Source organism: Anolis sagrei, chromosome X (genome assembly GCF_037176765.1).
Source record: "Anolis sagrei isolate rAnoSag1 chromosome X, rAnoSag1.mat, whole genome shotgun sequence".
Classification (NCBI taxonomy): Eukaryota; Metazoa; Chordata; class Lepidosauria; order Squamata; family Dactyloidae; genus Anolis; species Anolis sagrei.
This window is the reverse complement of record NC_090034.1, coordinates 4,942,406-4,967,374: the sequence shown is the minus strand read 5'-3', so window position 1 is coordinate 4,967,374 and position 24,969 is coordinate 4,942,406. Positions and strand designations below refer to the sequence as shown.

The window sequence follows — 24,969 nt, the reverse complement described above, 5'->3', positions numbered from 1 at the left end:
GGCCAGCTTTGGCACTCTTGGTGTTTTGGACTTCAACTCCCACAATTCGCCTGCTCATTATCCAAAACGGCTGAAGGACCCAAAATAGCTGTCTGTAGGAGTCTTCGAATGGCAGGTTGGAATGCATCTTAGGCAGGAACGGGCAAGCTTTGGCCCTCTGGGTGTTTTGGACTTCAACTCACACAATTCGCCTGCTCATTATCCAAAATGTCTGAAGGACCCAAAATAGCTGTCTGTAGGAGTCTTCGAATGGCAGGTTGGAATGCATCTTAGGCAGGAATGGGCCAGCTTTGGCCCTCTGGGTGTTTTGGACTTCAACTCCCACAATTCACTTGCTCATTATCCAAAATGTCTGAAAGACCCAAAATAGCTGTCTGTAGGAGTCTTCGAATGGCAGGTTGGAATGCATCTTAGGCAGGAACGGGCTAGCTTTGGTCCTCCGGTGTTTTGGACTTCAACTCACACAATTCGCCTGCTCATTAGCCAAAACGGCTGAAGGACCCAAAATAGCTGTCTGTAGGAGTCTTCATCTAAATATAAAATAAACTGATTAAATCTACAAAGAGGTCTGAAGAAGACAGCAAAGCAAATAGAATTGTGGGAGTTGAAGTCCGAAACATGTGATAGGTCAAAGTTGGCCTGTACATGCTCCAAGAGATCTACTAGGGTTGGATAGGTTCATTCGGAAGAGCCTGAAAGTCGGAAAAAGCTTACGAATTTGGGCTTCCGATGCATTTTTGAACTATGCAGGAAAGGTGGGAGGGGGAATCCGAATTTGAACCACTTACCTTTTTCCCCCGGAAATATTATATAACGTTCGGATGTCTCCCAAGGTTATTTTAATTTTCACAACTATTAAGCAACTTTGGTAAAGCCTAAACAGTTTTAAAATCTCATGCTTTCTCTCTCCAGCGATGAAAGGGAAGGATGAGGTGGGCATGGCTAAGCACAGCCATTGTTGTAGTTTGTAAAGGCCCGGCCCCCAATGGTAGGATTGCAAAATACCCTGCTGTTAAAACTACATTTCCCACAATGCTTGCCTGATCATTAGCCAAAATGGCTGAAGGACCCAAAATAGCTGCCTGTAGCAGTCTTTGCCTAAATATAAAATAAAGCGATTGAATCTACAAAGAGGTCTAAAGAAGCCAGCAAAGCAATAAGTAACTTTTGCAAAGCCAAGAGAACATAAACTGCTTAAAAATCAATCCTTTTACTTTGGCCTGATTGCCGTGAACAAGTCACTGGGATAGCCAGCCACAGCCAGCCAGCCCTTTACAGCCAGTAAGTAATGATAAAATAAAATGATTAATTGCATCTGCAAAAAGGAATAAATGGATGGATGTGTCTTGAGGGTCCCCTCCAACTTAGTAGAGGAAGCAAACTGATGTGAGGAGAGTTTGGATGGTGCCTTTCTGCCCAGAAGAAGGGGGTCAGTCCAGATGTCCTTTGATGGGGGTCTGTGCTATGATTTCTGTTTAACACAGTTTGTACCACACAAACAAAGTTTCTGGAGTAGAATAACTACTTTAAAAGTAAACACCACCCAATGAAATAGGAAATAACACTTTCAACCCCGGAATAGATTTTCTTTATTATTAAAAATGTTTTTTTTTTATTTTAAGAAATTTGAAAATTTGCCAAAAATCCATGGATAAGTCAAAGGTTATGAAATTTGGTGAGCTAACAGTGGTCCATGTGTTCTACCACTGTAGCAAATTTCATCAGGATTGGTCTGAAAATGAGGGAGGGAGAATCCCCAGAAGTTTCCCCAGTGATTTTTTTTCCTACTGCGAATGCGCGTTCGCATTAACGAATCGATTTGGAAGTTTCGGAAAGTTTCAAAATTTTTTTTGGAAAAATTCGAAAGTGACTTTAGAATTGAACCACCAGCACCCCCTACATCCAAAACGAGTTTTGAACCATTTTTTTGGATCAACCAAGCCTACTTGCTACAATGATAGAACACATTTACCACTGTTAGCCCACCAAATTTCAGAATGTTTCACTTATTCTAGGATTTTTGGTGAATTTTCAAAGTTTTTATAAACAATATGAGAATGCCTAAGCTGTATGGTAAACCTACTCTTCCAAACACTTCACAGTGCTGTTTTTTCTCTCTACTGCGCATGCGTGTCCGCATTAACAAATCAATTCAGAAGTTTCGGAAAGTTTTTAATATTTTTTTTCAAATAATTCAGAAGTGACTTTATAATCGAACCACCAGGTATTCATAAACAAGTTTTGAAGTATTTTTTTTTTGATCAACCAAGCCTACTTGCTACAATGATAAAACACATTTACCACTGGGTTGTTGTAGGTTTTTCTGGGCTATATGGCCATGTTCTAGAGGCATTTTCTCCTGACGTTTCGCCTGCATCTATGGCAAGCATCCTCAGAGGTAGTGAGGTCTGTTGGAAGTAGGAAAATGGGTTTATATATCTGTGGAATGACCCGGGTGGGGCAAAGGACTTTTGTCTGTTGGAGCTAGGTGTGAATGTTTCAACTGACCACCTTGATTAGTATTTAATGGCTTGGAAGTGCCTGGGGGGAATCTTTTGTTGAGAGTGATTTGATGTGCCTGATTGTTTACTCTCTGTTGTTTTGCTGTTGTAATTTTTGAGTTTTTTAATATTGGTAGCCAGATTTTGTTCATTTTCATGGTTTCTTCCTTTCTGTTGAAATTGTCCACATTTACCACTGTTAGCCCACCAAATTTCAGATTGTTTCACTTATCCTAGGATTTTTGGTGAATTTTCAAAAATTTTATAAACATTTATTTATTTTGAGTATTTTTACCCCGCCCTTCTCAACCCCCTTGGGGGGGACTCAGGGCAGCTTCCAGCCGGCAACAATTCAATGCCTCCATGTATACATAACAAAATACAGAACAGAAACAATAATTATATATAGTTAAAAAGATTAAGTCAATACAATTAAAATCTAGTCAAATATACCAATCTGGTGGCCGTTATCTCGCCGAATTCTGTAGTCCAGTGTTTCTCAACCTGGGGGTCGGGACCCCTGAGGGAGTTGTGAGGGGGTGTCAAAGGGGTCGCCAAAGACCATCAGAAAACACAGTATTTTTTGTTGGTCATTGGGATTCTGTGTGGGAAGTTTGATCCAATTCTATTGTTGGTTGAGTTCAGAATGCTCTTTGATTATAGGTGAACTATAAATCCCAACAACTACAACTCCCAAATGTCAAGGTCTATTTTCCCCAGACTCCACCAGTGTTCACATTTGGGCATATTGAGTATTCGTGCCAAGTTTGGTCCAGATCCATCATTGCATGAATCCAGAGCACTCCTCTGGATATAGGTGAACTACAACTCCCAAACTCAAGGTCAATGCCCAACAAACCTCCAGTGTTTTCTAATAGTCATGGGAGTTCTGTGTGCCAAGTTCGGTTTAAATCCATCACTGGTGGAGTTTAGAATGCTCTTTGAACTATAAATCCCAACCCCACTAGCATTCACATTTGGGCATATTGGGTATTTGTGCTCAATTTAGTCCAGTGAATGCATATCGGATATTTACATTACGATTTATAACAGTAGTAAAATGACAGGTATCAAGTAGCAACGAAAACAATGTTATGGTTGGGGGTCACCACAACATATGGAACTGCATTAAGGGGTCACGGCATTAGCAAGGTTGAGAACCACTGCTGTAGTCGGAGACTCATCAAGCTTGTCCATAGTCCATTCCCATAGCAGCTGTCGTCATAGTCATTGTCATAGTCCGTATAGTTACCCAAAGGCCTGGTCCTGCATCCATGTTTTTAACTTTTTTTCTAAAGGTGAGGAGGGATGAAGACAGCCTAATTTCTCTGGGGAGTTAATTCCACTGGTGGGGGGCCACCACCGAGAAGGCCCTGCCCCTTGTCCAAGTGCAGTTGTGATAGAGACAGGGCCGGGAGCAGAAGATCTTAAGCTAGGTGGAATGTAGAAGGAGATACATTCGGATAGGTACGCTGGTCCGGAGCATGCTTAAACTGTATGGTAAATCTACTCTTCCGAACCCTTGACACGTTCAGTGGGATGAAGTCTCTAGACACTACTGTTGATGCGGCCTATAATTGCATTGCTTTTATTAGTGGCTGACGGTGAATTCTTCACCCATTTTTCCAGGACCAACGCTACAGCATCCAGACGGCTGACTACCGCTTCCTCCGCCATGATGGCAAGCTAGTGGCGCGGCCGGAACCGGGCACGGGCTACACATTGGAGTTCCGCTCTGGCAAGGTGGCCTTCCGGGACTGCGAGGGCAAGTACCTCTCCCCCTCCGGGCCCAGCGGCACCCTCAAGGCTGGCAAGAGCACCAAAGTGGGAAAGGACGAGCTCTTCGTCTTGGAGCAGAGCTGCCCGCAGGTCGTCCTCCGTGCCGGCAACGAGAGGAACGTCTCCACCCGGCAAGGTACGAGCTGCTCCTTTCTGTCTTTTTCCCATTGCATTTGTATGACGTCTTTCCTCCAATGTGGCCCACTCAAAGCAGCTTGCACAGGCGTGGGCAAACTTTGGCCCTCCAGGTATTTTGAACTTCAACTCTCACAATTCCTAACAACCGGTATTTTCCCCAGAGAGATGCTAAGAGGCAGACTGTCTGGAATTCCTTAATCCCAAAGACTATGCCTCTGTGAAGGTAATGAAATAGACCCTGGGTTGTTGTAGGTTTTTCCGGGCTATATGGCCATGTTCTGGAGGCAATTTTTCTCCTGACGTTTCGCCTGCATCTATGGCAAGCATCCTCAGAGGTTGTGAGGATCACTACCTCTGAGGATGCTTGCCATAGATGCAGGCGAAACGTCAGGAGAAAAATTGCCTCTAGAACATGGCCATATAGCCCAGAAAAACCCACAACAACCCAGTGATTCCGGCCATGAAAGCCTTCGACAATACATCGAAATAGACCCTGTTAGGAATTGTGGGAGTTGAAGTCCACAACACCTGGAGGGCCGAAGTTTGCCTTTGCCTGAGCTAGCAGGAAAAGTCAAGTCTTAATTAATATTAACCTGGATTATCTGCTTTGATAATCTGGATTATAAGGCAGTGTAGAAGGGGCAGAGGTTGGCACAAGCTGGGATTAGACATCATAAAAGAATCACAGGCCCCTTCTGCACTACCATATAAAATCCAGATTATCTGCTTTGAACTGGATTATATGGCAGTGTAGACTCATATAATCCAGTTCAAAGCAGATAATGTGGGCTCTCTGCTTTCCTTTTCTCTTCTACCCATTTGTTGACCCGAGGTTGGGTTCATACATGTGTACGATAATGGAGTCATCTGTTTGTTGTTGTTGTTGTTGTGATGCTTAACCCTCCTTTTGGGTATGTTTTTCTGACTTGAGACTGGCTTTGTCCCCTTCTGAACTGTCATATAATCCAGATTATCAAAGTAGATTATCTGCTTATCTGGTGAGTCTACACGAGGCATAGGCAAACTTTGGCCCTCCAAATGCTTGGACTTCAACTCCCATCATTCCTGAATGGTGGGCGTTGAAGTCCAAAACACCTGGAAGGGTAAAGTTTTCCCATGACTAGTCTACACTGCCACATAATCCAGTTCAAAGCAGAGAAAATCAGGATTTAAATGGCAGTGCAGAAGGGTCCTTTGTCTACGAGTGGAGCCATTGGAAGGCAATGGTCTGTTTACCTTACTCTTTGCTTGACCTGGGTTTTGGTTGTATCTAAATATGATTGGACTTAGCACTTGGATTCCTTTCCTTTCTTCTGGTTTGTGCATTGAATAGTTAGACAGTTTCAAAGGCATTGTGTCCAAAGATGCTTTGGGTGCTTCAATCCGCCCAAAATGTGCAAAACGATTTGATTTTTTTGGAAGCTATTCAATTAGGAAGAGGTTGATGAGTGGATCAGCCCTTCCTGGTGGTACGCCTTTGTTTGAATCCGAAGCAGGAAGGAAACAAGAGTTTGTCCTATGGGTGGAAAATTGTATCCGGTGGTAACAGGATGGATGGAGAGCCCTTGAAAAATTAATGCTCAGAGTGGAACAGCGTGCAGGAAATGGCGACGAATTCTCAGCACTTTTTGTTTGTCTCTTCTCATCTGAGGGACACAGAGTATGTTTCGGAAAACCATAACCTTTTGGAAAATTATAACCTTTCGGAAAACCATAACCTTTTGGAAATCTTTTGGGGAAATCAGGAATTTTTTGGAAAGAACATGACCTTGTGAGAGATCACAACCTTTTGCAAAGTATGATCTTCTTGAGAAGAGTTAAGAACTTGCTTGACTTAACCCTCTCCTTAGTGGTAAATTTCCACGAGTGTTCATGCAAGGCAATTAGGTTTCTCAGCTGTTAGACTGATAAACTTAGATAGCTGTTTGAACTGTTAGGGACAAAGATATGTCAATGCACTATATGTATGTGTGTGTGTATAGCACAGAGTTTCAGAAGGTTCTCCTTAGTGCCACTTTTGGACTCTCGCTTGCTGGGGTGTTCCAGCGAGTGTCTCTGTAGATCTTAGAAAACTATGTCTTGATTTAAGTTGTTGACGTGCTGGCTGATACCCAAACAGGGGATGAGCTGGGGATGTCACTGCCTTGGTCCTATCACTGTTGGATGCTACTTCCTGGGGGATGTCAGGTGGTGCAATACTGGCTAAACAGTGTAATTTCTCCACTGGTAAATTTCCACGAGTGTTCATGCAAGGCAGTTAAGTTTCTCAGCTGTTAGACTGATAAACTTATATAGGTCTTTGAACTGTTGGGGACAAAGATATGCCATTGCACTGTGTGTTTTAAGTTTTAATTGTGCGAATGCTCCCCTGGCCACTACCAAGACCTGGGGTTCCAGCCTCAGCAATAAATCCAGGAGGACTCCCAAACTGCAAACCTGTGTCTTCAGGGCAAGTGTCACCCCATCCAGCACAGGATGTAACCCTATACTCTGTTTGACCTTTCAACTGACCAGAAGGACTTCTGTCTTGTCTGAGTTCAATTTGTTTGTCCTCATCCGGATTGTCCCAGCTGCCAAGCACTGGTTCGGGACCAGGACAGCCTCCTGAACAGTGGGTGGAAAAGAGTGGTAGCACTGGATGTCATCTGCATACAGATGACATCAAACTCCAAAACTTTGGATGATCTCTCCCAATGGCTTCCTATAGATGTTAAACAAGATGGGGGACAATACTGAACCCTGTGAGACCCCACAGGACAAGGCTGTGGGGTCAAGCAGGAGTCCCCCAACAACATCTTTATTTATTATTTATTTATTTCAGAGTTTTATATACCGACCTTCTCACCTCTTTTGAGGGACTCAGACCGGTTTCCAACCATAAAAACACATACAATCGGTAAAAACATCATAGTTCATATTACAATAACACATCAAAACAACAAATATATCCAAAACTACAGTGGTCAGTCGTCATACTAAAAAACAATTATACATCATCTTCCATCCATGTCTTAGGGTGTTGTCTCACTCATCAAAAGCCTGTCTCCATAACCACGTCTTCACCTGTTTCCTAAAAGTCAGGATAGAAGGGGCGGTTCTGATCTCCGGTGGGAGAGTCGCAGGGCCACCACCGAGAAGGCCCTGTCCCTCGTCCCCACCAGACGGGCTTGTGAGGCCGGTGGGACCGAGAGCAGGGCCTCTCCAAACGATCTTAATAATCTTGATGGTTCATAGGGGAGAATACATCTTCTGAACATGACCTCCAGAAAGGACCAGAGCCACTGTGGGATAGTACCTCCAAGTCACTTTCCCAGGAGGCACTCCAAAAGGATTCTGTGATCTACAGTATCGAAGGCCACTGAGAGATCCAGGAGAACCAACAGGAACACGCTCCCCGGTCCAGTTCCCTGCGTACATCATTCACTAAGGAAACCAAGGCTGTCTCAGTTCTATGGCCTGGTCGAAATGTTGTACCTTCTCCTGAACTGCTCATCCACAACTAGATAAAACTAAACTGAGTCAACAAATAATTAAGTGGGAAAAGATGACATCAGCAATAGTGACTAGCTATATGACTCGACAAGATGAACGATTGCCTCTTATGCACTCTGTTCAACGCCTCTGATCCTGCTCTGTGTGTAGAGCATCCTTGGATGAATGAGGCCAAGTGGGTGCCATGTGCAAACATGTCCTTCCACCGCAGCAACCCACATCTCAGCCATGTGGTGCTCCCTCCCCTTTCCTTCCCGGCAGCCTCTGCACTTTGCCCATGCCTCCCCCTCCTCAATCCTATTCTCTCCAGCTGCCTTTTGCTCCTCTGACCAGCCTTCCTTCCTTCCTTTCTTCCTCAGCTGGGCTCTGACTCCCTGCTGAGCCATTGTCCAGACCTTGGCATCTCTCTTTATCTTTTCCTTCCTCTCTCTCTCTCTCTCTCTCTCTCTCCAACCTGGAACTGTTGTGGTCGAATGGCTTGATGGGCGCAGGCAGGCACACACTCCGCTCTTATGTAAACTACCTGGAGTCAGAGGGAATAAAAATACAGTGGGAGCTTGGTCTCTGATTGGGGTTTGGTTCCAGGATCCCCAAAGCATACCAACACCTGTGGATGCTCAAGTCCACAGAGATGTCGTTTTGCAATGTGGTTTCATATCACCGCATAGCAACATACATGAGAGCTGGATAAGAGGTGACCTCTCTTATATAAAATGGCAGCATCTAGGACAGTGGTTCTCAACCTTCCTAATGCCGCGACCCCTTAGTACAGGTTCTCACCTTGTGTTGACCCCAACCATAATGTTATTTTCATTGCTACTTCTTTAATTTTGCTACTGTTATGAATCGTAATATAAATCTCTGATATGCAAGATGCATTTTCATTCATTGGGCCAAATTTGGCACAAATACCCGATACGCCCAAATTTGAATACAGGTGGGGTTGGAGGGGATTGATTTTATCATTTGGGAATGTTGGAGTTGCTGAGATTTATAGTTCACCTAAAATCAAAGAGCCTTTTGAACTCCACCAATGATGGAATTGAATCAAACTTGGCAAACAGAATTCCCATGGCCAAGAGAAATACTGGGAGAGTCTGGTGGACACTGACCTTGAGTTTTTGGAGTTGTAGTTCACCTACATCCATAGAACACTGTGGACTCAAACAGTGATAGATCTGGATCAAACTTGGCGCAGATAATCAATATGCCCAAATGTCTGGTGGACACTGAACTTGAGTTTTTGGAGTCGTAGTTCACCTACATCCAGAGAACACTGTGGACTCAAACAGTGATGGATCTGGATCAAACTTGGCGCAGATAATCAATATGCCCAAATGTCTGGTGGACACTGACCTTGAGTTTTTGGAGTTGTAGTTCACCTACATCCAGAGAACACTGTGGACTCAAACAGTGATGGATCTGGATCAAACTTGGCACAGATAATCAATATGCCCAAATGTCTGGTGGACACTGACCTTGAGTTTTTGGAGTTGTAGTTCACCTACATCCATAGAACACTGTGGACTCAAACAGTGATGGATCTGGATCAAACTTGGCACAGATAATCAATATGCCCAAATATGAACACTGGTAGAGTTTGGAGAAAATAGACCTTGCCATTTGGGAGTTGTAGTTGCTGGGATTCATAGTTCACCCACAATGAAATAGCATTCTCAACCCCACCAATGATAGAATTGGACCAAACTTCCCACGCAGAACACCCATGACAAAGAGAAAATACTATGTTTTCTGATGGTCTTTGGTGACCCTTCTGACACCCCCTCATGACCCCCACAGGGGTCCTGACCCCCAGGTTGAGAACTACTGATCTAGGAAGTTTTTTTGTGGAACATGGAATGTTTTCAAGCTGGGGATGGTGGGATCTGTGGATGCTGAATCCTTGTATACAGGGTTCCAACTTATACCTTTTTTGGCTCTTATTATTGTTGTGTTGCTTCAAGGTTTTTCATTTTTTGACATAAGGTGGACCTAAAGCAGACTTCATGGTGTTTTCTTAGCCAGATTTGTTTATCCAGAGGGTTTTGCTGTTGCTGTATTCATGACTGAGCAGAGATTTGTACCCTTATCATCCCCAGCCTCCATGATTGATGGGAGTTGTGGTTTCCATATGTACAACCCTCTTGGCAATGGCAAATTTTGGTTCTTCAGCCAGTAGGCTGTTAGGAATTGTGGGAGTTGAAGCCAGATCTATATCATATCATCCACACCTCCAGGTTCCCTCCAACTTCTCCTTCCCTCATGTTTTCTTCCAGTGTTTCTAAACTTTATGGTTGGGACCCCTGAGGGGGGGTCACAAGGGGGTTTCAGAGGGGTTGCCAAAGACCATCAGAAAACACATATTTCTGATAGTCTGAGGAACCCCTTTGGCATAGTCATTTGGGTTCACAGTGCTCTCCAGATATAAGTGAACTACATCTCCCCTAAATCACTGTCAATCCTTCCCAAATCCCTCCAGTGTTTTCTGTTGGTCGTGGTAGTTCTGTAAAGGAAGTTTGGCCCAATTCTATCATTGGTGGAGTTCAGAATGCACTTTGATTGTAGGTGAACTATAAATCCCTTCCAAATCTCAAGGTCTGTTTTCCCCAAACCCCATCACATTTGGGCATATTGAATATTCGTGCCAAAGTTAAGTCCAGATCTATTGTTTGAGTCCACAGTGCTCTCTAAATGTAGGTGAACTACAACTCCCAAACCTAAGGTCAATGCCCACCAAACCCTTCCCGTATTTTCTGTTGGTCATGGGAGTCCTGTGTGCCAAGTCTGGTTCAGTTCCATCATTGGTGGAGTTCAGAATGCTCTTTGATTGTAGGTGAACTATAAATCCTAGCAACTACAACTCCCAAATGTCAAGGTCTGTTTTCCCCAAACCCCACCAGTGTTCACATTTGGGCATATTGAATATTTGTGCCAAAGTTAAGTCCAGATCTATTGTTGTTTGAGTCCACAGTGCTCTCTAAATGTAGGCGAACTACAACTCCCAAACTCAAGGTCAATACCCACCAAACCCTTCCCGTATTTTCTGTTGGTCGTGGGAGTCCTGTGTGCCAAGTTTGGTTCAATTCCATCATTGGTGGAGTTCAGAATGCTCTTTGATTGCAGGTGAACTATAAATCCTAGCAACTACAACTCCCAAATGTCAAGGTCTCTTTTCCCCAAACCCCACCAGTGTTCACATTTGGGCATATTGAATATTTGTGCCAAAGTTAAGTCCAGATCTATTGTTGTTTGAGTCCACAATGCTCTCTAAATGTAGGCGAATTACAACTCCCAAACTCAAGGTCAATACCCACCAAACCCTTCCCGTATTTTCTGTTGGTCGTGGGAGTCCTGTGTGCCAAGTTTGGTTCAATTCCATCATTGGTGGAGTTCTGAATGCTCTTTGATTGTAGGTGAACTATAAATCCCAGCAACTACAACTCCCAAATCTCAAGGTCTGTTTTCCCCAAACCCTACCAGTGTTCACATTTGGGCATATTGAATATTCGTGCCAAAGTTAAGTACAGATCTATTGTTGTTTGAGTCCACAGTGCTCTCTGGATGTAGGTGAACTACAATTCCAAAACTCAAGGTCATTGCCCATTAAACCCTTCCCGTATTTTCTGTTGGTCGTGGAAGTTCTGTGTACCAAGACTGGTTCAATTCCATCTTTGGTGGAGTTCTGAATGCTCTTTGATTGTAGGTGAACTATAAATCCTTGCAACTACAACTCCCAAATGAGAAAAATCAACCCCCCCTCAACCCTAGCAGTATTCAAATGTGGGCGTATTGGGTATTTGTGCCAAATTTGGTCCAGGGAATGAAAATACATCCTGCTTATCAGATATTGACATGATGATTCATAACAGGAGCAAAATGACAGTCATGAAGTAGCAATGGAAATAATGTTATGGTTGGGGGTCACCACAACATGAGGAACTGTATGTAAGGGGTTGCGGAATTAGGAAGGATGGGAAACACTGTTGTATTCCTTCTTCTCCTCTGTTGTTTTCCTCCTTCTCCTTTTCCTTCCTCTCCCATCCCTTTGCTGCAGCTGTTTCCTGGTGTGTTCTGCTCTCCTTCTTGGCTTCCTCTCCGTTAAATGCAAAACCCCTTTGTGAGATTCTGCACATCTTTTTGGGGGGCGGAGTGGGAATCGGGAACGTAATTGCTGCCTTTTTAGCTGTTCCAAAATGAGAAGGAAGGAAGGGAGGAGGAGAACTTTGATGGAAAGGTTGGCTTTGCAGAATTGAACGGGTGGATTTTGCTCGCCTCTTGAGTCAGCTCTTTCCAAGAGCAAACGAGACATTGCCCGCCCTCGTCGCAGCATTTCTCTTTTGGGGAATGGGTTGTGTTCTGTCGCGCGCTGGGCCTGTAAATAGTTGTCTTTAAAACAGGACGTGAAACCTTTGCCCAAAGGGAAGCCAGGGCCCCCAAAGAGAAGTTCTCAGAGGTTTCCACCACAAACAGTCTTTAGATGGCTTGAGAAGTACAACAAAGTCTTTTATTAATGAACAATCAAACAGAAACTTCTCTTGTCTTTAGTAAAATTAAGCAAACGATTCCAAGCTTTTAGGTAACTGGTGAATTCCTAATCTTGCCCACGAAGGACAGGCAACTGTCTTCAATAACTTCTTCTTTAAAGGAAAATCCGCTTTTTAACTTCTCCCAGGCGGACTGTAATCTAACCCTTACTGATGTGGGCTCTGCTACTGGGTCAAACTGCGTCTCGAATGCCGAGTGGACCTACCAGCAAGGTAGTAGATGTTCTCCAGCTGGAATTCTTTGGTCTTTAGGGCTGTTTTCCTGGAAATTCTCAAAGCTGTGGGGATGCTTCCCTGGAAATTCTTAGGAGACTCTTAAATCTATTCTCCCCTGGGAATTCTTAAAGGTTGAGGCTTTTGTACAGGGGAAGTTTACACACGTCCTGTACATTGGCTAACCTGGCTGAGACTAACTAAAAATGGCTCCCTTCCCTTCCCAATTGCCCTGAGCAAGGGGCGGGACCAAAACTTAATGATGATGGACAGGTGGCTTGCCCTATAACTGCAACCAAAAGAAGCCACCTATCTGCAGAGTCCCTGAAACCTAGGATTGCAATCAAACATTTAATACAAAGCAAACGAAATTGGAGCTCCTGGTACAGCTTTACCAGAACAGGTTGCTTTATGTATTTTGTGTCTTTGCTTTTCCAGATCAATGCCCTGCCCTCTCCTATCCCTGCAATGTCTATTCATTCCAGTGTGCTGGAAAGAGAGATTCCCCCAAAATTCCACTCTTTCTTCTTGGGAAGATATCCAAATTGAGGGTTTGTGTGCCATTGGATGGGATGGGCAGCGACGAAATTGGTGGTTTTTGTCATCCCTCCTGGCTTTTCATTTGGCAAAACGCAGCTCTTCATGAACCCTGTCATTTTGGGAAGTCAGCTCATTTTGAATAAAAGCTGACTCAAAGGGAGATCAAAAGCAGCGCAGCCAACCTTTCCATCAAAGCTCTGGTCCTTCCTTCTTCTTTAGGTGCAGCGATGAAGCTCTCCAAGCCCTTTGTAAAAGGATTTTCTTGAATGCTAGCTTGGGTACCCGGTGTTGCATAAGGTTGTGAGTGAACTACAACTAGCTTGTGTTGGATGGGGTTTCACTCCCCCTGAAGACGCAGGTTTGCAGCTTGGGAGTGATCCTGGATTCATCGCTGAGCCTGGAACCCCAAGTTTTTGCAGTCAGGGGAGCTTTTGCACAGTTAAAACTTGTGCACCAGCTGCGCCTGTACCTTGGGAAGTCTGATCTGGCCACAGTCGTCCACGCTTTGGTTATGTGCTGGTACGGCTGTACCAGGAGCTCCAATTTTATTTGCTTTGTATTGAATGTTTGCTTGCAGTCCTAGGTTCCTGGGATTCTGCAGAAAGGTGGCTTCTACATCTTTTGGCACAGCACCCAGTGTGCCGATCATCACTGGGACCACCTGTACTGGTTGATGCCAGAGCCTATGCAGTTCGATTTTGAGGTCTTGATAGCGGCTGAGTTTCTCCTGTTGTTTTTCCTCAATGCGACTCTCACCTGGAATGGCGACATCAATAATCCAGACTTTTTTCTTTTCCACAATTGTGATGTCTGGTATATTGTGTTCCAAAACTTTGTCAGTCTGGATTCGAAAGTCCCAGAGTATTTTTGCATGTTCATTTTCCACTCCCTTTGCAGGTTTATGATCCTTTTACCAGTTCAGGCTCCTTCTTTGGAAGCTTTTAAGCAGAGGCTGGATGGCCATTTGTCAGGGGTGATTTGAATGCAATATTCCTGCTTCTTGGCAGAATGGGGTTGGACTGGATGGCCCATGAGGTCTCTTCCAACTCTTTGATTCTATGATTCTTTATTACTGGCAGGTGGTCCTTGTGACACAAGTTCCAATGAATCATTTGGGCCACAGAGTTGTTCCTCTGCTTGTAGTCCGTTTGTGCGATTTTCTTGCAGCAGCTGAGGAGAAGATCCATAGTTTCATCAGCTTCTTCTCCTTCTCCTCCTCCTTCTCCTTCCTTCTTCTCCTTCTCCTTCCTTCTCCTCCTTCTTCTTTCTTCTCCTTCTCCTTCCTTCTTCTCCTTCTCCTCCTCCTCCTCCTCCTCCTCCTCCTCCTCCTTCTTCTTCCTTCTTCTCCTTCTCCTTCCTTCTTTTCCTCCTCCTTCTTCTTCCTTCTTCTCCTTCTCCTTCCTTCTCCTTCCTTCTTCTTCTCCTTCTCCTTCCTTCTTCTTCTTCTTCTTCTTCCTTCTTCTCCTTCTCCTTCCTTCTCCTTCTCCTCCTCCTCCTTCCTTCTTCTCCTTCTCCTTCCTTCTCCTCCTCCTCCTTCCTTCTTCTTCTTCTTCTCCTTCTCCTTCTCCTTCCTTCTCCTCCTCCTCCTCCTTCCTCCTTCTCCTTCCTTCTTCTTCTCCTTCTCCTTCCTTCTTCTTCCTTCTTCTCCTTCTCCTTCCTTCTCCTCCTCCTTCTCCTTCCTTCTTCTCCTTCCTTCTCCTCCTCTTCCTTCCTTCTTCTTTTCTTCCTTCTCCTTCCTTCTTCTCCTTCATTCTCCTCCTCCTCCTCCTTCCTTCTTCTTCTTCCTCTCCTTCTCCTTCCTTCTTCTCCTCCTTCCTTCTTCTCCTTCTCCTTCCTTCTTCTCCTTCCTTCTCGGTTAAAGAGTGCTGTTGCCTCCCAGGATCCCATAGCAAAGAACCATAGTACTATCCAACTGGATTAATTATCTAGGGCAGTGTTTCTCAACCTGGGGGTCGGGACCCCTGGAGGGGTCACGAGGGGGTGTCAGAGGGGTCACCAGAGATCATCAGAAAACACTGTATTTTCTGTTGGTCATGGGGCTCCTGTGTGGGAATTTTGGCCCAATTCTATCATTGGTGGGGTTCAGAATGCTCTTTTATTGAAGGTGAACTATACATCTCAGCAACTACAACTCCCAAATGTCAAGGTCTATTTTCCCCAGACTCCACCAGTGTTCACATTTGGGCATATTGAATATTCCTTCCATGTTTGGTCCAGATCCATCATTGATTGAGTCTACAGTGCTCTCTGGAAGTAGGTGAACTACAACTCCAAAACTCAGGGTCAATGCCCACCAAACCCTTCCAGTATTTCCTGTTGGTCATGGGAGCTCTGTGTGCCAAGTTTGGTTCAATTCCATCATTGATGGAGTTCAGAATGCTCTTTGATTGTAGGTGAACTATACATCCCATCATCTACAACTCCCAGATGACAAAATCAATCCCTCCCCACCCCATTGGTATCCAAATTTGGGCGTATTGGATATTTGTGCTGAATTTGGTCCAGTGAACGAAATTACATCCTTCATATCAGATATTTACATTATGATTCTTAATTGGAGTAAGATTACAATTATGAAGTAACAACTAGGCCTGGGTAACAACGCAAAAATTTGTTTCTAAAATCGATTTGTAATTGGGGTGTTTTTTTGTTTCGATATTTAAAATAATTACAAAATTTTCCAAAAAAAAGTTCGGTATTTACGAAATTTCGTAAATATTTACAAAACATTTTGTAAAGATGGCGCCCTTTTTTTTTCAATATTTTTAAAATATTTTTTAAATTTAATTATTAATTTTGTAGAATAGGGAGGAGAAATTATTATTGAGGGAAGGCAGGCACTCACTCTGGCGGGCCCTCTCGCTCGCCGCTCGCTCGCCGCTCGCCCTCTCGCTCACCGCTCGCCCTCTTGCTCGCCCTCTCGCTCGCCGCTTGCCCTCGCCCTCTCGCTCGCCCTCTCGCTCGCCCTCTCGCTCGCCGCTCGCCCTCTCGCTCGCCTCTCGCTCGCCCTCTCGCTCGCCCTCTCGCTCGCCGCTCGCCCTCTCGCTCGCCCTCTCGCTCGCCCTCTCGCTCGCCCTCTCGCTCGCTGCTCGCCCTCTCGCTCGCCCTCGCCCTCTCGCTCGCCCTCTCGCTCGCCCTCTCGCTCGCCCTCTCGCTCGCCCTCGCCCTCTCGCTCGCCCTCGCCCTCTCGCTCGCCGCTCGCCCTCTCGCTCGCCCTCTCGCTTGCTCAGCCGGCGCCAAGAGAGGAGAGCTCCCAGCAAGCCAGGCGGCCATCTTACGTATTTCCGAAATGGACGGAAATACAAAATTTTTTGGCGTCTGCCATTTCGATATTTAAAAACACTTCCAGGTTTAAAAATAAGATTTGTAATCGTTTCGTAATTCAAAAATTAACGAATTTTTTAACGAATTACGAATTAACGAAACGAATTGACCAGCCCTAGTAACAACACAAATTTTATGATTGGGGGTCATCACAACATGAGGAACTGTATTAAGGGGTCACCGCATTAGGAAGGTTGAGAACCACTGATCTAGTGTAAATGAACCCCGAGACTGCCTTGGGTGGAGATCTTATGTCCAAGTGGGAGAGTTTCGCCCTCTCCTTTATTCTGCCCTCCGATTGGGGATATATATGCGGAAAGGAAACCTGTCTCAAATCCCACCATTTCCTTCGCATGTTCCGGCGCCTGCAGCCTGCGGAATTCTGCCGCTGACACAGTTTTTATAAATGGATTTTCCCTGAAAATCTGAGTCGAGTGGCCGGTTTCTAAGCTGTGCCGGGCCAAGGGTGACCTACATTGGGGTAACACAAAGGCGGCTTTGCCTCTCCCGGCTGGCCCTTCGGCCCACTCAGACGCCGGCCAAACCTCCCCCCCCCCCACTCTTTTCGGCTTGCGGATCGTGAACTTTGGAAGCGCGCATGCAGCCAAGCGACAGGCAATGTGTGCTCATGCAAAGTGGGGCCGGGATGCAGGCTCTCCGCACGACTGGCTGGCAAGAATGGTCGAACTTGCCGTGCATGACATTTTGGAGGATGCAAACCCTATCATGGGCTGAGATCTCTAAGGATGGGAGCACTGCACAGGCAGCCTCCAAGTTAACAATAAGGGTTGTTCTTAAGTTGAATTTGTATGTAAGTCGGAACAGGTACACTATGTAAGTGCAACCCCTGCCACACACATACATATACACGCAAGGTTTGGTACCCAGCGATGCCCGGGTTATTTGAAAAAAGCATTGTTTTGTTTTTGGATGTTATGAACGGACCCATTAGAAACTGGCGCAGATCCATATCTGATGGGTTTTCCAGTAGTCTCTGGTTGTGGGTGTAGGTACTGCAAATCCCATCGTCCATGGTCCATCCTCGACAAAACCTCACCAGGACGCAAACTGGGTCATGGGGCGTCCATGTCTCAAGTTTGGCCCATATCCACGGCTGATGGACTTTGCAGTAGTCCTTGGAACTGGTTGAAGGTACTGCAAATCCCATCATCCATGGTCCATCCTCGACAAAACCTCACCAGCACGCAAAGTGGGTCATGGGAGGTCCATGTCGCAAGTTTGGTCCATATCCATGGCTGATGGGGTTTGTAGTAGTCCCTGGAAGTGGGTGGAGATACTCCAAATTCCCTCATCCATGGTCCATCCTTGACGAAACCTCACCAGGACGCAAAGTGGAACATGGGAGGTCCATGTTGCAAGTTTGGTCCATATCCACGGCTGATGGAAGTGGGTGACAGTACTCCAAATCCCATTATCCACGGTCCATCCTCGACAAAACCTCACCAGGATGCAAAGTGGGTCATGAGAGGTCCATGTCCCACGTTTAGTCCATATCCATGACTGATGGGGTTTGTAGTAGTCCCTGGAAGTGGATGAAGGTACTGCCAATCCCATCATCCATGGTCCATCCTCCCTGAAACCTCACCAAGACATAAAATGAGTCATGGAGGGAGGGGTCTGTGGCCAATGTTTGGTCTGAATGAGCCATAGGTACCATTTTTTTTTGCAGCCACTATTTTTGCCCAGTGTGTCTGTGTGTGTGTCCATCTTTCCTTCCCTGCCACCCCGCCCGCCCACCGCCTCTTTGAGCGCAGCAGCAGCAGCATCCTCATCCCTGGAGTGCTGCGCTTTTCTCTTTTGGCAGATGTGAAGCATTTGTCTGCTTGGAAAGAGGGAGGGTGGGAAGCGGGCGCCGGGCCTGGGAGAACAAGGGGAGGATTGTGGCGGAGGTGGGGGAGGACCATTGCGGAGCTTAGCGTTGAGGGGAAGGAGCGAAAGGCTCCTGTTTCAGTCTTTTGTCGCTGCGCAAAACCAGATGTGGGGCCGGCATTGGCTTGGGGGGAGGTTGGGTTCATTGTATAGCGAAACAGAGCCTATGCTCAGCTCCGGGCCTCTTGCAAGCAGCCTGTTTGCCATGTTCAGTTGCAAACTGGGGGGAAGATGGCTGACTCTGGAGTTAGATACAGGCCTGGGCAAACTTTGGCCCTCCAAGTGTTGTGGACTTCAACTCCCACAATTCTGAGAATCTAATAAGAGTCTCTGTCTATTCTTAAGCATACTGTTCCCACTGAAGTCCAAAACAAAAAGTTCCTACGTTGAAGTCTGAAGCATAACTGTTCTAAAATGGAGTCTGAGTCCTGAACAAGCCCAGATCACATGGTCTGTAGTAGCCCCTTCTCTGTGTAGGTAATACAGGGCATAATTCCTTAGAATCAATTGTCCATAGTCCAAAGCATCTCTCTGTTCTGAGAATCTAATAGAGTATTCTTAAAGTCCAATGAAGTTCTCAACCTGGGGTCCCTAGATGTTTCTAGCCTCCAACTCCCAGAAATCCTAACAGCTGGTAAACTGGCTAGGATTTCTGGGAGTTGTAGGCCAAAAACATCTGGGGACCCCAGGTTGAGAACCACTGCACTAAGCATACTGTTCCTTCTGAAGTTCAAAACAAACAGTTCCTACATTGAAGTCTGAAGCATAACTGTTCTAAAATGGGGTCTGAGTCCTGAACAAGCCCAGATCACATGGTCTGTGGTGGCCCCTTCTCTGTGTAGGTCAGTGGTTCTCAACCTGGGGTCCCCAGATGTTTTTGGCCTACAACTCCCAGAAATCTTAGCCAGTTTACCAGATATTAGGATTTCTGGGAGTTGGAGGCCAAAAACATCTGGGGACCCCAGGTAGAGAACCACTGGTGTAGGTAATACAGGGCATAATTCTTTAGAATCAATAACCCATAGTCCTAAGCATCTCTCTGTTCTGAGAATCTAATCGAGTCTCTGTCTATTCTTAAAGTCCAATGAAGCGTCTAATCATATTGTTCCTTCTGAAGTCCAAAACAAACAGTTCCTACATTGAAGTCTGAAGCATAACTGTTCTAAAATGGAGTCTGAGTCCTGAACAAGCCCAGATGTGTAGGTAATACAGAGCATAATTCCTTAGAATCAATACGAAAGCATCTCTCTGTTCTGAGAATCTAATCGAGTCTCTGTCTATTCTTAAAGTCCAAAGAAGTGTCTAAGCATATTGTTCCCACTGAAGTCTGAAGCATAACTGTTCTAAAATGGAGTCTGAGTCCTGAACAAGCCCAGATGTGTAGGTAATACAGGGCATAATTTCTTAGAATCAATAGTCCATAGCATCTCTCTGTTCTGAGAATCTAATCGAGTCTCTGTCTATTCTTAAAGTCCAATGAAGTCTTTAAGCATCCTGTTCCTACTGAAGTCCAAAACAAACAGTTCCTACATTGAAGTCTGAAGCATAACTGTTCTAAAATGGAGTCTGAGTCCTGAACAAGCCCAGATGTGTAGGTAATACAGAGCATAATTCCTTAGAATCAATTCAAAAGCATCTCTCTGTTCTGAGAATCTAATCGAGTCTCTGTCGATTCTTAAAGTCCAATGAAGTCTTTAAGCATCCTGTTCCTACTGAAGTCTGAAGCATAACTGTTCTAAAATGGAGTCTGAGTCCTGAACAAGCCCAGATGTGTAGGTAATACAGAGCATAATTCCTTAGAATCAATTCGAAAGCATCTCTCTGTTCTGAGAATCTAATCGAGTCTCTGTCGATTCTTAAAGTCCAATGAAGTCTTTAAGCATCCTGTTCCTACTGAAGTCCAAATCAAACAGTTCATATGTTGAAGTCTGAAGCATAACTGTTCTTAAATGGAGTCTGAGTCCCGAACAAGCCCAGATGTGTAGGTAATACAGGGCATAATTCCTTAGAATCAATAGTCCAAAGCATATCTCTGTTCTGAGAATCTAATCGAGTCTCTGTCTATTCTTAAAGTCCAATGAAGTGTCTAAGCATATTGTTCCCACTGAAGTCTGAAGCATAACTGTTCTAAAATGGAGTCTGAGTCCTGAACAAGCCCAGATGTGTAGGTAATACAGAGCATAATTCCTTAGAATCAATTCGAAAGCATCTCTCTGTTCTGAGAATCTAATCGAGTCTCTGTCGATTCTTAAAGTCCAATGAAGTCTTTAAGCATCCTGTTCCTACTGAAGTCCAAAACAAACAGTTCCTACATTGAAGTCTGAAGCATAACTGTTCTTAAATGGAGTCTGAGTCCTGAACAAGCCCAGATCACATCATCTGTAGTAGCCCCTTCTCTGTGTAGGTAATACAGGGCAGGCCCGTAGCGAGGGGGTGGTTTTAGGGGTTCAACCCCCCCCCCAAATGTTTCAGATTTTTTTTAAAAAAACCTGGTTTGCTCATGAATTTTAACTGGTTAACCAAATCCTCATGCTGCTAAGTCTATGAGATGCAAAAAATTAAGAGTCCCTCCAGAACTGCAAGCACTATCTCAAGCAAATATTGACAATTTATTCACACTATCATTACTTGCAGCAATAGCCGATGTAGTGAAGCAACCAAGTTGGGTGTGTGTGTGTGTTGAATGCTCTCATTAAGGAGGCCAGACTTGGTGGAGGTGGTTGAAAAGGGCAGAGCTGCAGGCTATGGAAGGCTGCTCTGCCCCCTGCTGTGCTCTTTGCTTCAGTGTGAGCTAGGAGGCAGGTTTCAACTCCCCCCCCCTGAAATTTTCAACCCTCCCCGAAATTTTCAACCCCCCCCCCGAAATTTTCAACCCCCCCCCCCCAAAATTGTCAACCCTCCCTGAAATTCTTTCTGGCTACGGCCCTGATACAGGGCATAATTCCTTAGACTCCATAGTCCAAAGCATCTCTCTGTTCTGAGAATCTAATCGAGTCTCTGTCTATTCTTAAAAGTCCAATGAAATGTCTAAGCGTATTGTTCCTTCTGAAGTTCAAAACAAACAGTTCCTACGTTGAAGTCTGAAACATAACTGTTCTAAAATTGAGTCTGAGTCCTGAACAAGCCCAGACCTGATCACGTGGTCTGTAGCCCCTCCCACAACAAAGAGTTGAATTCCAGAACTCCTGGAGGGCCAAAGTTTGCCCAGGTCTGCTTTAGGGTTTTGCTGAATACTTACTTACTTACTTAGGCGATCCCTCGTAGATCGAGGATGATTGTCTTCCAGACGTGGTGTCTTGGTGGTGGGTCCATAGGTGGCTGGGGCGCCCTCTTCTTGATCTGCATGTTCTCCTGCAGTGAGGACATCAGTTTCAAGACGAAAGGTGGTCCCGGTCAGGGTTGGCTTGACATGCCTTCCTCTTGGCACATTTTTCACTTTCGCCCTTCATTCGTGCCTCTTCAAATTCAGCAGCACTGCCGGTCACAGCTGACCTCCCATTAGAGTGCTCAAGGGCCAGGGCATCCCAGTTCTTGGTGTCTATGCCACAGCTTTTGAGGTTGGCTTTGAAGCCATCATTCAATCTCTTTTCCCATCCACCAACATTCCTTTTTCCATTCTTGAATTCGGAGTAGAGCAACTGCTTTGGGAGATGGTGGCCGGGCATTCGGACAGTGTGGCCGGTCCAGTGGAGTTGATGGCGGAGGACCATCGCTTTGATGCTGGTGGTCTTTGCTTCTCCAAGTATCTAAGCATCCTGTTCCTAGTGAAGTCCAAAACAAACAGTTCTTCGGGGTGAGAAAAGCGGTATACAAATACTGTAAATAATAATAATAATACATTGAAGTCTGAAGCTGTTCTAAAATGGAGTCTGAGTCCTGAACAAGCCCAGATCACATGGTCTGTAGTAGCCCCTTCTCTGTGTAGGTAATACAGGGCATTATTCCTTAGAGTCCATAGTCCATAGCATCTCTCTGTTCTGAGAATCTAATAGAGAATTTAATGGAGTCTCTGTCTACTCTTAAAGTCCAATGAAGTCTCTAAGCATCCTGTTCCTCCCACTGCCTCTCTCTTTACCCGTTCCTACCCTTTACTATTATACTGCAAAGGCTTTCATACAGGGACAATTTCAGCCTAGAGTTCATGTGTTTCCTCCACCACAGGCATCCCAGTGTTTTGGAATCTCTTCTTTGGTTTGGAATTTGCATAACCCTGCCCACTGCCTCTCCCTTTACCCTTCCCTACCCTTTCCAATGAAAACAGAGGAATTGATCACCAACTGAACATACTAGAGAGGGGTAACAAAGAGAAAGAAAGCCCCAATTCCACCATTGTTGTGCTACCCACATTCGCTGTTGCTTCTTAGCTCACAAACCCGACAAAACAAACAAGTAGCAGAGAGAAACCAAAACTCAAACACTTGCTTAAACTTGTGCAAATAGATGGGGGTTTTTTGGTAAGCTATTTACTAAACAATAGGAATGCAAGGAAGGGCCACATCTTTCATGGAGGAGAGATCCATTGCTTCCACCTTAACATTAGGAAGGACTTTCTGCCTGTGAGAGCTGTTTAGCAGTGGAACTCTCTGCCCCGAAATGTGGTGGAGACTCCTTCTATGGAGGCTTTGAAACAGAGGCTGGATGGCCATCTGTTGGGGGTGCTTTGAACGCGATGGTCCTGCTTCTTGGCAGAATGGGGTTGGACTGGATGGCCCATGAGGTCTCTTCCAACTCTTTGATTCTATGATTCTTAATGCTTTGCTAATTTATTCTTGGATGGGAGAGCTTCGATGAGTATCTTGTGCCTCGGGCTCTATTTCAGAGGGAGGAACTGGCAAAACCACCTCTTGCCTCAGAAAAGCCTTAGCAATTCATGGGGTCACCATAAGTTAACTGGCAACTTGAAGGCACACAACATGTGGAATCAAGCTTCTTCCTACGAATGTATCCGTATTTCCAGTTCATGAGATACCTTGAAGAGGCTGAGAAGCGGGTTGTGTTTCCTCATTGGTTTGAAATCTTCCAAAACATTGACGTGATCCAAGGTTAGGTGGGAATGTTGATTTCTTGGTTGACGTAGTTAGACTGGACTCCCAGTTGTCCGACGACGACAACAACAATGGTTCTTTTGATCTTCATTAGCCTTGTTGGAATGAAGACATCTTACGAGTAATGAGGAGCAGAGGTTGATGGAAATTGCTTGAAAACTTGGCTTGTGTGGGTTTCATTCCCAGAATGTTTAGCTTCTTGAAGGGAGGGAGAGGGAGAGAGAACAACAGAGGGAAAAGAAAACCTACCCCTAGACACCTTGTTCTTTAACAGCTATCACAATTTGCTTTTGTTGATGGATCTTGAAGTCTGATCATGAACTCTGCTTTTTTGTATGTGTCGACAATGGTTCTTTCGACCTTCATTAGCCATGTTGGAATGGACATCTTATGAGTAATGAGGAGCAAAGCTCGATGGAAATTGCTTGAAAACTTGGTTTGTGTGGGTTTCATTCCCAGAATGTTTAGCTTTTTGAAGGGAGAGAGAGAGAGAGAACAACAGAGGGAAAAGAAACCTATCCCTAGACACCTTCTTCTTTAACAGCTTTCACAATTTGCTTTTGTGGGGTGGATCTTGAAGTCTGATCATGAAATCTGCTTTTTTGTGTGTGTCAGAAGCGACTCGAGAAACTGCAAGTCTTTTCTGGCGTGAGAGAATTGGCCATCTGCAAGGATGTTGCCCAGGAGATGCCCAGATGTGTTACCATCCTATGGGATATTTCTCTCATGTCCCCACATGGGTAGCTGGAGCTAACACGCAGGAGCTCACCCAACTCCCCATATTGGAAGCTCCCCGGATTCGAACTGCCGACCTTTTGGTCAGCAGTTCTGCCAGCACAAGGGTTTAACCTATTGCACCATCAGAACTCGGCTAATATTTGGAAAATACAGGGCTTGTGGATAATAGAAGGCAACTGACCTGGATCTCTTACATTGAGGGGCTCACATCAACATGGATTAACTGTGTCTTACAATTGAGCCAGGGATGGAAGGTGACAGATGGAGCTGATCTAGGCATTCAGTTGATCTTCTGGAAGTAGGTCCTGTCTTAAGCTGGCTGCAGCCCTCTAATTTAAAACTCATGAGTTAAAGAGGGAAGACTAAGCTGGGACTCCTCTCTTTGGTGCACAAGTTTTGCAAAGAGAACTACAGAGATACCTTGACTTACGAGTGTAATTTGTGCCATTGCCAAACTCTTAACTCGAAGCAAAATTTCCCATTGAAATGCTATTTATCTATTCACTTCCCGAACCCTCCCATTTCTTTTGTTGCACGGTTTTAAATGAGAATATGTACTTATAAATAAAACATGAGGTATGAATGCACATTCACATGGAAGAATAAAAAAGAAAGATCAACTTGTAAATGGTAGAAGCACAAAGTTGTAACAAGGAAGCACAAAGCAGAAGCCTCTTTCTTTTTCTCCTGTCCTCTTTCCAACCTCCCTTCCTCTGTTGTTCTTTCTCTCTCTCTCTCCCTTCAAAAAGCTAAACATACCGGGAA

The 24,969-nt window shown here is 45.0% G+C and overlaps 1 protein-coding gene across 2 annotated transcripts in view; it reads left to right on the top strand.

The window, feature by feature from the left end:
- The window catches only part of LOC132780001 (fascin), an 87,078-nt gene that overhangs the window by 8,347 nt on the left and 53,762 nt on the right, over positions 1-24,969 (top strand). For both annotated transcript variants that reach the window (XM_060783524.2, XM_060783523.2), the window contains exon 3: positions 4,131-4,416. In XM_060783524.2, the coding sequence (XP_060639507.1) occupies positions 4,131-4,416 (286 nt within the window). The remainder of the gene's footprint in view (positions 1-4,130; positions 4,417-24,969) is intronic.